The sequence below is a fragment of the Camelus bactrianus genome, chromosome 1 (genome assembly GCF_048773025.1).
Source record: "Camelus bactrianus isolate YW-2024 breed Bactrian camel chromosome 1, ASM4877302v1, whole genome shotgun sequence".
Taxonomy (NCBI): domain Eukaryota; kingdom Metazoa; phylum Chordata; class Mammalia; order Artiodactyla; family Camelidae; genus Camelus; species Camelus bactrianus.
Window position 1 is genome coordinate 57,557,436 of NC_133539.1, and position 16,683 is coordinate 57,574,118.

Sequence of the window (16,683 nt, forward strand, 5' to 3'; positions counted from 1 at the left end):
TACCTCTTGTTGAATCTGAAGAGCTCTGATGAATCAAGGTCCATAACTGTGAGTGGTGGGCAGTCTCTCCCCAAAAAATCAGGGAGGGGGAAAATTACTCTGAGATAATGACCTGACCACAAATAGACAGAAATAACCTTTGCAGAAAGCCCAGCTACAAAGGAAGTAAGAGAAATTTGCATAAACGTTGCAACTAATAGAAGAGGAAAGATGCTGACACCTGGAGAAAACTTGAGGTTAAAAAATTAAAAACACATCATAATATGAGATTTAAATAATTTTGGCTTCAGGTAAACGTCTTTTAATGGATGTATTTGTACCCAGTCTGGTTTTGTTACATAGGCAATGGAACTTCTATTTTTAAAGAGTGGAATATTAATTAAATTCCATAGATATCCTTCTAAATGGACAAAATCTGTCATCCTAAGATACTATTAAATAAAGATTTTAATTGCAAAGGAAAGTAAACTGGCAAATTTAGCAACTACTATAAGGCTAAACATTAACAGTCTGAATTCATGGCATAGGGACACTTAAATGTTAAGAGCACATTCAGCTGAGAATGATAGCCAAGTAGAAAATCTGTAAGTCATAAATAGTCCACTTGAGTTCACCACAGAAGGCAAGGCTATACCAAGAACATATGAGACTCCTGAATAAAAGAATATACATTGTAACTCTCAAAGTATTCATCACTTCTCAAATTTATTTGACCAAAGAAATACTTTACATGTGTTTTTTAAGAAAACAGCTAGTAGATAGACAATAAACTTTGAGCAATGTTGGAATGGATTACACGTGCCTCTCATGAGAACTGCTTATTTAACAGATGTCTGTCTAACTAGATTTGTAAATCTTCAAGAGCAAAAAATATGCCATATGCATTTTCCCTCCTACCACTTTCTAAGTAACATGCTAGAAAAACTTTCTATTCTTTTAATCTTGTGAGGTACATAGACAATTATCCCCATCTTATTGATGGGAAATTAGAGGCTGAGAAAGGTGGGACAACTTGTCCAAGGTGATTCAGCCCTTAAGTTTCTGATGAGGGATACAAATTCAAGTCTGTTTAACTCTCCCACTACCACGCATAGCTCCTGGCACACATTAGGCACTTGCAGCATGTTTAAAAATACTAATTTTTTTTGCTACCAACAAAACTCATGCCCAATGATATCAATAACTTTATAAGTCTTCTCTGAAGGAAACTTTTATCTATGAAAAGAATGTCCACTAAGGGACACAGTTAGCCAGAGTGGCTTAAATATCTACCACTAACCCATCAAATTCTTAGACACAATAGAAAGAAAACACTCAGATACAAATGACTTAGCTCCTGAGGTCATTTGTGACAAAGTAGAGCCATCTCAAAGGTGATTTCCTCATGCAGCCTAACTTAAAGGTGAATTTTAGTTCACTATTTTAAAACATGTTTCTAACTGAGAAATGCAGCTGCAGTCTTGAAAGAAAGGTTTCAGTTTTCTTAAAAAAAAAAAAAAAACACTGACTTTTGGAATATGCAAGTTTCACTTTAGTGAATTAAAATTTAGCTAAGTTAGGTTGCATGAAAAATCACCTCTGAGATGGCTCTACTTTATCATCAATGAGGGGATAACTCATTTGTGTGTGTGTTCTTTTTAGTGCCTCTAAGAATCTGGATGGGTTAGTTATATGTAAACTGAGCTATGTCTTCAGTATTTGACTTTTAGTCCACTTGAAATAGAGATAAATGACAAACTATGTCATATCTCAATGACCATATATATCCATGCCATATTTACTGAGGAAAATCAGGTTGACATACTTATGTACTCATATGTATTTTTACCATAATTAACATATGAACGATTACGGCAACTTTAAAGTTTTAAGGGTTTAATAAGGTAACTGACCATCACTGGCTCCCTCTGTAGGCTTGGCCCACACAAAAAAAGTCTTATTAAGTGAACAGGATTATATATTTGTTACATTAGATTCCTGTCTTACAGTATGTCCTTTGCTTTGAAAGTACATCTGGTTAATGGAATGCTGGTACTCAGAAATGAATGGAACAAGAATGAAAGCAAGAATAAAATAGATTACCAAAACTGAAAAAGAAAAAAAGAACCCCAGACTCTTAAGTTTTCACTCAGCTGTGCTCTAATAAAACATATCTAGCCCTCTCAAGAACATCATTCCTCTCACCAAAATTTTTTTACCTGAAACTCCTCTGCAAAGTAATCACAGCAGATGGAAGCTTCTTTAATCTCTTTCTAGTTTGAAAACCCTTCCAATAAGCTTGAATCAAGCAAGCTGCTTGATGCAGTTTCTGAAATTAAAGCCCAGAATTAATTTACAGACATCTCTAGGGAAGTCTTTTTTAGAAGTTTACTTCTTAAAATATCAGGTATTAATCTCCACCTCTAATAAGTTGGGCAGGAGGCAACATTTTCATAGGTCCAGGACAGGGAAGGCCTAAGAATGTTAAACCTGACTTCCCAAAGGAGGCTCACTTAGGCAATATCTAGAACATATTCAAGATAGTCTGGTTAGCTCCAAATTCTTCCTGATTAATCTCACTTCCAATCCCATTACAAGGATTTTTTAGTCCTGCTTATTTAATGCTTTAACATCTTTGCCTGACTTCTTTGCATGGCTTCACTTAATCAAGGATTCAAAGGTATGAAGGACTCTGTACATGCTTAAAAATAGAAAAAGGCTCTAGGGTTAAGAATTTAGTCCATAAACAACTCCTTCTCCCATCAAACTATTGCTGCTCTGGATGTTTGGGGGAAATAAGTAAAGGAAAGGGGAGAGAGAGCAAATAAAAGATTCAAGAGGCTACCATTCTCCAATATTTTGAAATTAAAATGTTTACTGAAATGTTAGCAAATACCGTGCAAATTATTTTTATAATTTGATACCTGCTCTTCTACTTCCTGATAGACGTTAGGGCTTAAAAGAGCAATGAGCTGTCTAAGTTCTTGAGTAAACTCTGTCCCAGGCTCTTGTTTATTTAGTAGACTTCTGAGTCCTGAAATGCAATAACAAAATATGATTTTGTTATCTAACCAGAATTAATTTGAGGTTAAGAAGTCTAGTTTAGAAACAAATGAACACAATAAAAAGACTAATCACATCATTTTTCTTTTTCCTTTTCTCAAAAACTTCTAGACCGAGGTCTTTAAGGATATTCCTCTATCCTAAAAGTTTTTATGTGCTAACTGAGATCTGATGCAAAATCTGTCTAGTCATTCTTTTTAATTAAAAAAAAGAAGGGGAGTGAAATCATTGTGATAAGTCAAGGAACAGAATTATACAGGTTTTTTTTTCCTGTTTGAACATAAATACCTTAAACCAAAACATTTTTTAAAAGATAATGAATACATACTGAGTAAATAAATGCCTATCCTATGGAAGCACTTAAGCAGGTTACTAGTTACTATTAATTAAAGGAAGTTATTATTAAACAAAAATGTACAGTAATGTATGTAATTTGGGGCAAATCAATAGGTTCCCTGAGCATATATATTATAGGAGAAATGCTGTAACACTAGAATACTACACTTTCATCCCAAAACAAAACCGAGCAATAATATAAGGTACAAAGTAAGTATTATTTCCAGGGCATGGTGGACTGATGCATTGTAATGTATGTATTCAATATACAAGGGAAAATGGCCTTGGAGTATACAACTGGGGAATCCACTGTATAGATCCTTCCATGTCTAATACTTTCTTCAAGACTCAAGTTCTCAGCAGCATTAACAACTGTAAAATATCTTGAGGAAACTGAGTAAGTTCTACTGCTAAGAAAGAGAAATATTGTTAAGATAAAATTCCTTTATAATGAAATCTGCTGGACAGTCACATTTCTATAGAAGAAACCTAATTACAAAGATAAAAAATATGTATCTGGCACAATATCATGTACAGAATTTTTTAACTGGCACTTTCTCTCCCTATCTATTCCTATAATACATAAAATAATTATGTTCACAGTAATGAGTAATGCAAGCTAAGTCACTAAAGTGCCTTCCAAATCATCAGGAATGACTGAAGTCCACTGTAATTGTTTTGGTATTAAATGCATCACATTATATTCTAATGTTTGAAAATTTACATATAACCCTGTATTAATAAGTACATATAATAACTAGAAACCTAGTCCTTGACCATACTGAATAAGAAAATATATTGTAATGAATTCACAGCTCTGGCTAGCAAAAAAAATAAAATTAAGCTAACACATAACTTTACTAGGTAATTTAAAAAAAACTGAGTGATCTTGGGTAATTTACCTACTTTTTCCATGCCTCTGTTTCTACTGCTATAAAATGAGGTTAAGAGTAAACATCTCATGGGATTGTTATGAAGATTAAATAGTTTAACACATGTAAAGTTTGTAGAATAGTAGAAAACTATTATATGGGAATGGTCATACACTGAGTCCTTTCCTTCTTAGGTTTTCTGACTTTTTATTCACATATACGTTTGGTTTTGGAGGTGAGGGAAAGTTTTTGTTTGTTTTGAGGAAAGGCAGTATAGGAGCTGAAGAGTAATTATTAATTGATGTAAAAATCAAAAGGGCTGTCAATCTCTCAAGCATAGCTCTATTTTCTCAGTAAAGTTAGGTAAGATCACTAATCTTTTTGGTCATTATTTTACTACACTATGTGGCATATTCAATACACCTTTTTGTCAGAGAGGGAGCAATATTCATTGTAACCTCATCAATAAAGTATCATATGCCATCTGTTGAGACATGAAGATGGTGGATAACATCAAGATTTTTTTCCTCATTTTTCCTGTTGTGACAGTTTTATCTGCACATTTCAGTATTGACTTTTTTTAAAACACAGGTATTTTTTTTCCATAAACCACCAATAAAAATGTTCTTTTTGAAAACCTCAAGAGAAAAAAGAATATATAAGCACTACCTTTGTAGCAGGCACTTAGTCTCAGTAAAATCAAAATTTCCTGATGGGATTCAGCCATCAACAGTAGGAGTTTTGTAGCAGTACTTCTTATAACCGGACTAGTTGTTGATAAAAGTTTGAAAACAACTTCATCTAAAATTGAATGCAGAGTTTTCACTTCTATTCTGAGTAAATCACCACTAATAGAACAAAATAAAAAAAATTAAAAAGTACCATTACTGCTTGATGCATAAGTATTACAACAAATTAAACATAAAACGTTCAGCAACTTGATGCCTGACTGTGGTTTGATCCAAGAAGATAACCAAATTTTAAGTGCATAGCTTAGTTCCAAGAATATACCACATTAAACCAATTAATTGAATTCTTACTGTATATAAGGCACCATGCTAAGTAAAATAGGGAATACAAAGTAGCCAAAGGCCCTCTCCTCAGAGAAACCTGCAATCAAATTGGGGAGGAAAGATAAATGTACAAAATATTAAATAGATGATTCAAAAGAATTCAAGGTAATAATAAGAGGAAAATCACAAGACAGTAAATACATGGTTCATTGTTTAATGATGTATGAAGACAAACATGCTACAGGAATTTAATTATCATGTACTTAATGTAGAAGGAACTTTAATTTCTTTTGGTATTTCCTTTATTATACTAGCAACCTCATCTTGCATTACTGATGTCGTGAAAAATTACCTGATACTTAGAAATAATCAAAAGGGATTACTGAGCGTCCTTTTACTCATCCCATTAAGGAACATGTCATTTTCCAGGGGTGCGTACCTTTGACTATCTATTTACTACTTATTAGGATATTTTGCAATTCTGTAAAAATAGATATTGGCCTGTAGAAAATGAATAATGGCAATGATTCTTATCTGAGAGCAATGCAAATAGATTCTTATTCAACAACAATATAAATGACTTGCATTCAGTTAGAAAAAGTAATCATAAAGTTTTTACCTGATACTCTACCATTCAACTTCTGTGATACAATGTTCTTCTGGTCCCCCTCCATCCTCCGCTTACAGATTATTGACCATTCTTTCTCAGTCTTCTTCATGGGTTCCCCTTCCCCAACATACCCCTTAAAGGCTACTCCTCAGGATTCATTTTCAGCCTACTTCCTTTCTCACTGGATTCATACTTTCCACTAAGCTCTCATGTTTTTAACTATCATTTGTAGGCTGATAACTCATAAATCTATAACTCTAGTCCAGATTTTTTCCAGAAGTCACAGTTTATCTATTCAGCAGTCAGTGGATATCTAAGTTGTCTTGTCTTTGGTATTACAAATAAAGCTATGAATATTTGTATACAAGTCTATGCATGGACTCTTATTTCTCTTCCTGCTGAACATATCTATGTTCAACAAAACCAATACTGAATTTATCACCTGTTTCTCCAAATCAACTCTTTATATATTCTTTGTTTTGGTTATACCACTGTCTCATTACCCAATATAGAAAACTTGTGATACCTGAATGCATCTTTTATCTTACCCCTTATCAAAATACTTCTCAAGGCCTGATGATTTTTATTTTGAACAGCATCATTAAATTATAATTGATATACAACAAACTGTACATATTTAAAAGTGCAATTTGATAAGTTCTGATATTTTTCCCTACCACAATCAAGATAATGAACATATCCATCACCCCCCTAAAGTTTCCCTTTGTTTCACGGCAGTCCTTCCCTCTTTGCCCTCCCTGGTACCTTATTCCCAGGCAACCACTGATCTGCTGTCACTATAAATTAGTTTACATCTTCAAGAATTTTACATATAGTTATGATTATAGATTCTATCTAAACATCATTAGTTTGCAGAAATTATTACTGCAAGATATAATTACTTTGTATTAGTAGAGGAAGCAGGGAGAGGGGGAGAGAGCAAAGAGATTATATGATGGCATAAGCGGGGTTTTCTCATCTTTTTAAAGCCAAATCAAAGTATGACCTTTTCTGCTAAACTTCCTGCCTTTGTATACTTTAGAATAAAGAAGATTTTAAGATGTAGGCAGTTTCAATTACCAGATGCAGTTAACTGGCTTGGAAATAATTTGATCCTTTCAGATTTTGTTTTCATTTTGTTGGGATGGTTCAGAATAGTGCTCAGTCTAATGTTAATTATCCCCCACTACCGAGATGAAACCTGAGTACTCTACCCAATGCTCCATTATTCATGAGGTTTTCCAGTTTGGCTGTTGGAATCAGGCAGTACCCCTGGCTTTGTGTGTTTCTGGTACTGTTCCTCTAAATCCTTTTGGATTACTGTTTTTCTTGGCATTAGGTAGTTTCCTCAAACGCATGTGCCAATCAGTACACTACTGAATACTTGAAGGGGACTCTGCAGATCTCTGGAGCTCTCTCTTCCATGGTATTCTGTCTTGTGAACTATAGCCTACTTTTCACCCTCAGCATGTTGTTTCTTATCTCTGTACTTTTGCTTATATTGTTACTTCTACCTACAAATACTGCTTTCTTTTCTTCCTTTCTGGCCAAATTTTCATGCTTAATGTTTCATTTCAGGTGTTACCTTCTCCAGAAAGCATCCCCCCCTCAGTCTGGATTAGGAGCTCTAATACTTGTGCACCCTCAAACATTGTAACTTAATACACTGTAACATAATTGTGTTGTGTTGATCTCTTCCACTATACTGTAAGCTATCTGAAAAAGAGGTTCATATTTTGATCAATTGTGTAAACCCAATGACAGACATATACCTGGCATATAGCAGATGCCTAATAAATCCATATTAAACTAAAAGAATCAATGATTTTAATGATTTGTTCTGCCTTCCCATTTTAACCTGGGAGAACTGCCTACTACTTCTTTTATGCCCTTTTATATCACCTGTCAAATACTGAGCTTGTAGACCGCTAAATAAATACACAATTAAAGCATTGTTTATTGTGATCACAGTATTTTTCTTCAGATATCACAGTAATTTTTCTTCTCTAAGCCTGAGATTTGGTCTAAAATCTTGTTAAGCACTGAGATAAGATACCAATTTTATAGTAAATCTGCAGTCTTTTATACTATTGTATATTCATTTTTTTTCTGAAATACAATGGTAATAATAGAGCTTTTTAAACATCAAGTACAAGTCATATGCAATCAATGATTTCAGGAAAACTGGAATAAAACTGGTAATGCTTCTGATTAAACATAAAAAATTTTAAGTATTTTGTAAAACCAAGTCACCTTTTGATCTGTAGTATGCTCTGTAGCATAGTCATGACTGTAGATCCTATTTGAACATTGTCAGTTTGCAGTAAGTGCAAGAAATGATCACTTTGCAATACTAAATAAAGAGAAAAAAAAAAAAAGATTAAGATTCTATGATGATTCAATTGGGATTTACTTGTCCTTTCAAAACCAAACCAAAGTTTAATTATTTCAGCTAAACCTCCTACCTTTGTATTCATTACAATAAAAAGATGATTTTAAGATAGTTTCAATAACCAAAAATAGACAGTTATTCCACTTTTATAAACAGTAACAAATAAAGAATATCCACAAATACTAAGTTAAGAATCTATTGTTATCTCCCTTTAAATTAAAAATAAGATGTAACACATCCTAAATCTGAATCTTTTTCTAGCAGTCAATTTCAGTAAACAAAATCAAATTTTCTGTGAAAAACAGAGAATATGAAGGAACAGAAATGATACAGATACCTATAATCAGTGGCTCTTGACTTAAAAAATTTAATTGTTATATAATATGTCATGTTTGGTAGTATCTTAAGCAATAATAAAATCATTAACTACAGAACAATTTTTTTAATTGATTTGTAAATTTTAGGCTCTAAGCAGCCAGTTATGAAGACTTGGCACTAAATGCTTATGCAAATTGCTTAACCTCTCAGAACATCTATTTCTCCATCTGTAAAATAAACAGCTCTCTCACAGGCTATGGTAGAATGTCCTACAACAGGGCAGACTTCCAGTAAATGTCTGTTTCTATTCCCTTCTGCACTAGCGGATCAGAATTTAAATTTAAGTGGGATCAGGGATGCTAGCAAGGCAGCTCTGTGAATACCACACTAGCTTCTACAAAACAACTTTCCTCTTTCAATCTCCTTGGTGAATATATTTGATTTCTTTCACATATCAACTACTGTTCTTCATTTGTATTTACGTAGTCCAATATTTCAATATTTCACCAGACACCAATTTTCCTTTAATGTTTAACAACTTCAAAAAACAATTCTACTACTATTAAATATTTTTATGGCTTCTTATTTTCTATTATTCAATAGCAAAATTCTCTTCTGTAGCTGAGATAAGTATATTTTTCCACTTTTGTCTCCTTAAAGATATTTTATTAACAACTCTTCATTTTGGATTCACTGAAATCATGTAGTATGTAGTGTGTATATAAGTTTATCTTTTTTCTACATTGGAAAAGATTATGATAAAATAATTTATTAAAGTCATTCCATCTTACTTTTTATACTAGTTGTCTTATATAACTTATTTTTGGAGCCCCTATTATGTTTTTCAAGTGCAGTCAGATAACTATTTGGTCCCCCAAACAAAAACTGGTACTTTTGCTCACTTCTTTAAATAAAAGTTTCAAACATACATAAAAGTTTCAAACATACATAAAAGTAGAGAGAATAGTGTAATGACCTAATATATACCAGTCACTCAACTTTAACAATGATCAGCTCAAGGCTAATCTTGATTCGCCCGCCCCATCCACTTTTTGCCTACTTTATTTTGAAGCAAATACAAGGCATCAAATCTTCATATCCACCAATATTGCAATATATATTCCCCATAGCTATGAATTATTAAAAAATAAAACATAACCATTATTTAACCTAAATAATCATGATTCCTTGATTTCATCATATATCTAGCCAGTGCTCCCATATCCAACTGTTTTGTTGTAAACTTTTATAAGTCTGTTTAAATCAAGATCCAAATAATACCTACATATTGTAATTGGTTATCTTTTAAATTTCTTTTAAACTATGGGTTCCTACTCTACCTTTTTCCCCCTTGCAATTTACAATTGTCCTATAAGCTTCCTAAAGTCTAGTTTTGCTAACTGCATTCCTGGGGTATAATTTAAGATTTCTCTGACCTTCTGTAAATTGGTAATTGGAGCTATTGAAGGATTGAAATGATTCAGGTTTGAATTTTTTGGCATATACATTTCATATGTGAGGCTGTGATGAGCCATTATGATGAGGCACTAATATCTGGTTGTCTCTCCTTTTGAGATGTTGACAGTGATGGATAATTAATTCCTCGATCTGTCAATTCACTGAAGGTTGCAAAATGGCTCTATTCTATCATACATTTTTCACTTATTGGAATATTTTTATAGAGAGAAATTTCTCCTCATCATTATGTAAGAAAAGGCAGGATAAATGCTGGATTCTTCATTTACCAGTTTTCAAAATGAACTGGTTCCCTAGCAGATTCTAATGGTAATTTTTTTAAATAGTGGTAGAGGAATATATAAAAAAGATTAGCAAAGTGCTGATAGTTGTTGAAATTCAGTGATGAGTACATGGGGGTTCATTATACTACTCTACTTTTTCCATAAAAGGTTAATAGCCTCACTATATTTGTTGTGTTCTAATCAACTGTAGTTATTATCCTTACTACTGTTCAAATTTCCCACTTTTGGCTAGAAGTCTTCTTATGTTGGCTCCTGAGTCCTTTTCACAGAATCCTAATAGACTTTGACTGCTTCCTTCCTATCTAGTATTGAAGATACTTCCGGCTTATCTTGCATATTTTTGACCCCAGACCTATAGTCAGCCATTTCCCCAAGGAGGTGACCCTTTTGAGAGAAAAGGTTATTGGACATCCTAATTTTGTACCCAGTTTAATTTAGTTTTAATATGTACTTTATTGATACTTTAAATCTCCTCAGATTAATCTGAGGAGTACTGTCACTTTTGTTACAATTATTATCATTGAAAAGGAATATGGTATATTTAAAAAATTTTTTAAGGCTCTCTCTGTCCCTGTCTCTCTTTTTACTAGGTCTTTAATATCTCACTACAGTGAGTCTAAGTACTTTATATTTTTGTTAAAATAGTTCTTTAAATTGGGAACTTTATATACTTGTTCCATATTGGGAAATGAAAAGAGAATGCTTTTAAAAAAGGGACTATTTAAGCATATTACTTAGCTCTATAATAGATAGATTTCTATAGATAGAATCCATATATAGATTTTGGATATAACTACCAAAAATATTAGTTATCCTAATTGAAAACTGCTGCCTTTGGAAAGTGGGAAATGGAGTGAGGCCCAAGGGCCAGAGATTGCGTTTTTTTTAAACAATCTTTATAGAACTATTTGACTCTTTAAATTGTGTGCATGCATAATTCTGAGTGAAAAATAAAATAGTAATATTTAGTTCAATTTTTACTCTCTAAAAAAATCAATGTTCTTTTATTATTCATATATAGTTACATTTTTCTTAGATTAAATCTTTCAAGAAGGTAGGAATTGTGGGGAGGGTATAGCTCAAGTGGTAGAGTGCATGCTTAGCATGCATGGGGTCCTGGATTCAATCCCCAGAACGTCCGTTAAAAAAAAAAAATTAAATAAATAAACCAAATTATAACCCCCCCCCCCAAGAAGGTAGGAGTGTTATCATGATTATTATTAAGGATTACTTTCTCAGTCTTAAGGAAACTAACATATATTTACATTTCTCTGTGTAAGTATAGAAATATGCTAAGTATAGAAAGGAACTTTGAAGTTCAGTAAAATGTCACTATATAAAAGCTTACTCTTATATCAATAGTTAGGCTGTGAGTTAAATCATATATATACTCTGTACATAAGGATTTCTCTCACCCTCATACTGAGTCTAAAACACAATTGTAATCTTTGAAACATAAAAAATTTTCCCTAAATTATTAAAATTATTATTTTTTTATGTTGGTCATATTTTTTCTTTTAATTAATTTTTTTAACATTTTTTATTGATTTATAATCATTTTACAATGTTGTGCCAACTTCCAGTGTTCAGCGCAATTTTTCAGTCATTCATGGACATAAAATTATTAATCCTTATCTTAGATTTGCTAAATAGAAAAAGCTAAGAAGAAAGTCATACTTTAGCAAATTTCCCCTTAATATAATATTCACATTGTTAATGTCGTCTATTTAAAGCTGGAACCTCCAAATGCGCTTTTATTTTTTTGTGTGTGGGGTTATTTCAATGTGGTTTCATTTAACTGTGGTTATCTGTAGTTAATGAGGTATTTATTTTTAGGAAAAAAAAAATCAAACTGTTAGCAGGTGACTCTACAATGACTATCAGTTATATGAAAAATCTTTTCTCTTACCATTTTGGATGAGTTGAACATGGCCTCCCAATAGCCAGAAGAGAGAATCAGTCACAATTTGGAAAAAGTGTAGTAATGCATCTTTTTCTTCACCCTTAACATATACACAAAAAACCCAATTTACTTTTCTGTAATTGTTTTTTTTTTTTTAAAGACCACTCTGTGGAATCACAGGACCTGGTTTCTGGATCTATCGTAGCTATTTATGAGGTCCATGACCTTGTAGCTTTTAGTTTTTTAATTTAAAAAACTGTGGTTACAGGCTTATGATACTTGCTCTACTTAACAGAAATGGTTGTTATCCAGAGGTCAAATAAGACAATATTAGTATAAGAAATACAAGTTTATATGCTAGGATTTTTCAACACTAGCTATACATAAGAATCATCTCAGGAGCTTTAAAAAATATTCCTATGTAAAGGCTTTAGCACAAATATACTGAAATCTGAATCTCCAAAGTCAAAAGTCTTGACATCAAATTTTTACTGAATTAGGTGGGTGATTTGGCTATGCAACCAAGGCTGAAAATCACTGCAGTATGCAAACGTAGATGTTAGCATGTAAAGCACTATTATTAGTGCATTTCAGTTGCAGCTTCTACTCTATGACTCCATGAGGGCAGAGACCATGTTATTTACCTCTCCAGTATACACCCTGTGTCTAAAACAGTTCTGACATACAATAAATGTTCAATCAATATTTATCCAATAAATAAATGACAATTATTTCTGCTTCTTTCTTTCTGGAAAGTAGGGTCAGAAATTATTCTAGATTAGAGTATGCAACACAATGGGAAATAAAAAACAGATTCCATTCACAATTCTGTCTTTTCTGGCCATGAAACTTCAGTGGAAAGCTGTATAAAGGCCACCAATCTTATCCATGTCCTGAATGTACTGTGGCACAAAAGTAGTGACAACAGCAAAAACATGATTGCTATGATTACTCCTCATAATAATCAAAGTATTTTCTTTCTATTACTCTAGCACAGGATTAGATAAGTGCTTTAACAGACAAGTACTAACAAATATTACAATAATTTAAAAAGAAAGAAGTGTCAGATTAGACCAAGAATCCCTTTAGTCCAATAAACTGCCTTAGCCAGTTTCACGGAAGCAGCAGAAAGGGCACAGCTATCCTCATTGCTGATAACCTCAAAAGATAGTGCTGAGCTCCTATACTTAATACTTTCCTTTAAAAACCCATTAGATAATGTCACGCATAAATTCACAGCCTTTGAGACTCGGTTAACAAAATTTACCCTTAAGCCTCTTCAAAATTCTGGCATGGGTATTCTTCTATTCTTATAGATAGACTGTGTGTGTGTGTGTGTGTGTGTGTGTCTGTGTGTGTGTGTGTGTGTGTGTCTGTGTGTGTGTGCATGTATACATGTAAGTATATTTTAATAAGTTTGCAATTTAGGCTATAACATCCTGTGTATGTCCCACCATATGCTCTACTTACCTATATGCCAGACAATTAAAAAATACATTTATGACTGGGAAACACCTAGGTAGATAGAACTACTAGATAAATTCAGTTTTCTTGTCATCTTTTTTTTCAACATTAGAAACAGAATTTTAATTACCTGTAATCCAAAGTCCAAATTGTTTTATTTTATTCTGTATTGATAATTAACTTTTTCTGTGCTTCCCTTTTGCCACGATAACCTATCAAGAAATGAGTGCTATGGGGGGAAGCATATGGGCTCAGGGGCAGAAACTGAGCTTACAGAGCAAGGAGAGTTGGTCCTCCTGCCCAACCAGCTTGTCCATCACACCAGCACCTGCTCCATAGGAACCTGAGTCATGAACTGAGAAAGCAGCTTCCTGCCTGGATTCTGGACACTTTCCCTGTGCCCGGCCTGTGTCTGTGCACTGAATCCTCTCTCATCTTTTTATCCACCATTTTACTTTGCTCTGGGGTCAAGTGGCCCTCTTTTTTGTAGCTGATTTACTCCCTTTGATGTATATACTAAAGATTTTTTATCTCTCCACAAATTCCATAATAAAGAGTAGGAAAGTATTATGAAAAGTACTGAAGGACTATTTAAATGAAAAGAATATAATTATTATTGCTCTTAAGTGGAGAATATTAAATAAAAGTACTTTGAGAAAAACATAAAGTTTTCATAATGGTCTGAACTATTCATGAGATGGAAATTCATTTCACAAAGGAGGAGACTGAGGTACAGTGAAATCAAGTAGTTTGCCTCAGAACCCAGAGTCAGTCGGTGACACAGCCAGAAAAAGAAATCAAGCCCAACACAATTTCCATAGTTCACGTTGCTTTAATTGGACTGAACTGAATTAAGCCCAGCAAATATGCAAATGTTTATTTACTGCTAGCTTCCCTCAAAATGTCAGTGGAGATGCTAGAAGTGGTATTTGGGACCTGTATGCTCTATCACTAAGTTAAATTCTCTGCTGACAATACTTCTCACACTCAAACCACTTTTTTCTCCATATTATTGTACATCTTGCTCAGTTTCACTCTTACAATTTTTTATTGTTTTTGAATCAAAAATATATCTGTCTTAGGTTTTCCATAAGAAATATCTAAAGATTTTACCTACTTCATTAGTCTGAGAGTTTTTTAAATGCAAGACTGTCAATTCCTTATATACTCAAAGCATCTCAAATGAAACTTAACATCCCACAGTGACAAGTTATTTCCCTTCATAATTCACAAAAGCTGTCAATCTGCTCAATCTCTGAGGTGGCAATATGCCTATAAATATATATAGCCAAGAACTCTTTCAAAGTAAAGGAGTTTCATCCTTGCAGACTTATCACCCCTTATAAATTCTACATAACCAAACTGATCTAATTGACATTCACAGAACATTATACACAACAACTGCAGAGTTCACATTCAAGTATACAGGGCATCCTTGCTTTTGCATGGTACCACATTAAACGAAATTTGTGTATATCAAAACCTTTACATGGTTCTGATACCAGTTAAGATAGCACTGGATATCAAGGACTGTTTGTAATGGAACATTCACCAATATAAAACATATGGAGAGCCATAAAATAAGTCTGGAAACATTTCAAAGGATTGAAATGACACAGAGTATGTTATCTGACTATGACAGAACAAAATTAGAAATTGATAACAATAAAACATAAAGAAAATCCTCAAATATTTGGAAACTAAGCAACATACTTCTAAATAATCCATGCCCCCCACACCCCGCAAAAAAAAAGGGAAACATAGCATCCAGCACAATTCACCCAAGAAATACTTCTTGGCTTGAAATGAATCCTGTTTGGGTTGAAATATTTTGACTAAAGAGGATTTGAAAGATCAAACAGAAAGTTCACCTTTTTTCTTCTTCACCATTGGCACTATGAAGAAAAGCCTTGGGCCCAGAGAACAATATTTTCCTCTACTGTTAAGTAGAAAGTACGTTTTAGGAAGATGCTGTGGAAATATGTGTCTAATGAGTGCTGCTCAAAATTCAGTCCTAAAGCAGATCCTTCAAAAAGCATACTGTTATACAGGATGTTTCAGTCAGCACTTCAAAATTTTCAAATGTAAAGATTTTTTTTTATTTGGTTGCAGTTTTAAAAATGTTTGAATCTATTACTCTAATTGTACTTTCAGCCAAATATTGCACATTTGAAAAACAATGTGGAACATCTTCTCAAGAATTCAATTGTTTTTTTCTACAAGACACAAAACCCTAAATAAATACATATACCTTAGATGCGTTGATGAAACATGTTTGCAATCGCCTCCCCAAAATCAGAAAATTTTCTGCAGCCGATGGAAGTAATTCATTGTAAAATTCCTCTGCATCTTCTCCTGGCTCCAAGCCCACACAGCAATGGCTGAAATGAGAGCACAAGTTTGTGACTCAGTTTATGTTAATTGTAAATTATAGTTGAATGCTAAAGTTTTTATAGACACCATGCCTTAATGAGAACTTTTAGCATCTCTCTTTTGTTGCCAAGGCAATAAAGAACTTCTGCTGGAAAATCAATACAACAACTTTCTAGAAAAGTAAACAGTGGTGTGAACCATGCCTGTACTTAGAGACAGAATTCGTATGTCCTAAAAACCTACTTGTCAATCCTTCAGGAAACAAAACACAGCTGGCTCACAATAAAGAGAAAGAGGCAAGTTTTCAGTGAATGGCATACAAACACCTAAAAGCAATAGGATACCTTGAAAGTCTAATTCAGGAATAACATTTGTGTTAACTGATACATTTTAGACATCTGTTAGCTGAAAAATAGGGTAGTATTAGTCTGTAAGGGATAGATTAGGAAATCAAAAACTCTAATTTTATACCAATTCTTTCCAATAGATCTACTTTCCTAAAATCTGCAAAATATTTGATTGCATATTCCCTACATCTGAAAAGGAAATGGCAAAAACTCTAGTAGAACACTCTACAATATACATTGAAAGAGAGACTAT

At 33.2% G+C, this 16,683-nt stretch overlaps 1 protein-coding gene across 5 annotated transcripts in view; it reads right to left on the minus strand.

The window, feature by feature from the left end:
* IQCB1 (IQ motif containing B1) overlaps nt 1-16,683 on the minus strand; it is a 39,470-nt gene that overhangs the window by 16,341 nt on the left and 6,446 nt on the right. For all 5 annotated transcript variants that reach the window (XM_010970884.3, XM_045507201.2, XM_010970882.3 and 2 more), the window contains 6 exons: nt 15,962-16,091; nt 12,253-12,346; nt 8,127-8,226; nt 4,920-5,098; nt 2,904-3,013; nt 2,199-2,308 (listed from right to left, as the gene is read on the minus strand). In XM_010970884.3, coding sequence (XP_010969186.1) covers nt 2,199-2,308; nt 2,904-3,013; nt 4,920-5,098; nt 8,127-8,226; nt 12,253-12,346; nt 15,962-16,091 — 723 coding nt within the window. The remainder of the gene's footprint in view (nt 1-2,198; nt 2,309-2,903; nt 3,014-4,919; nt 5,099-8,126; nt 8,227-12,252; nt 12,347-15,961; nt 16,092-16,683) is intronic.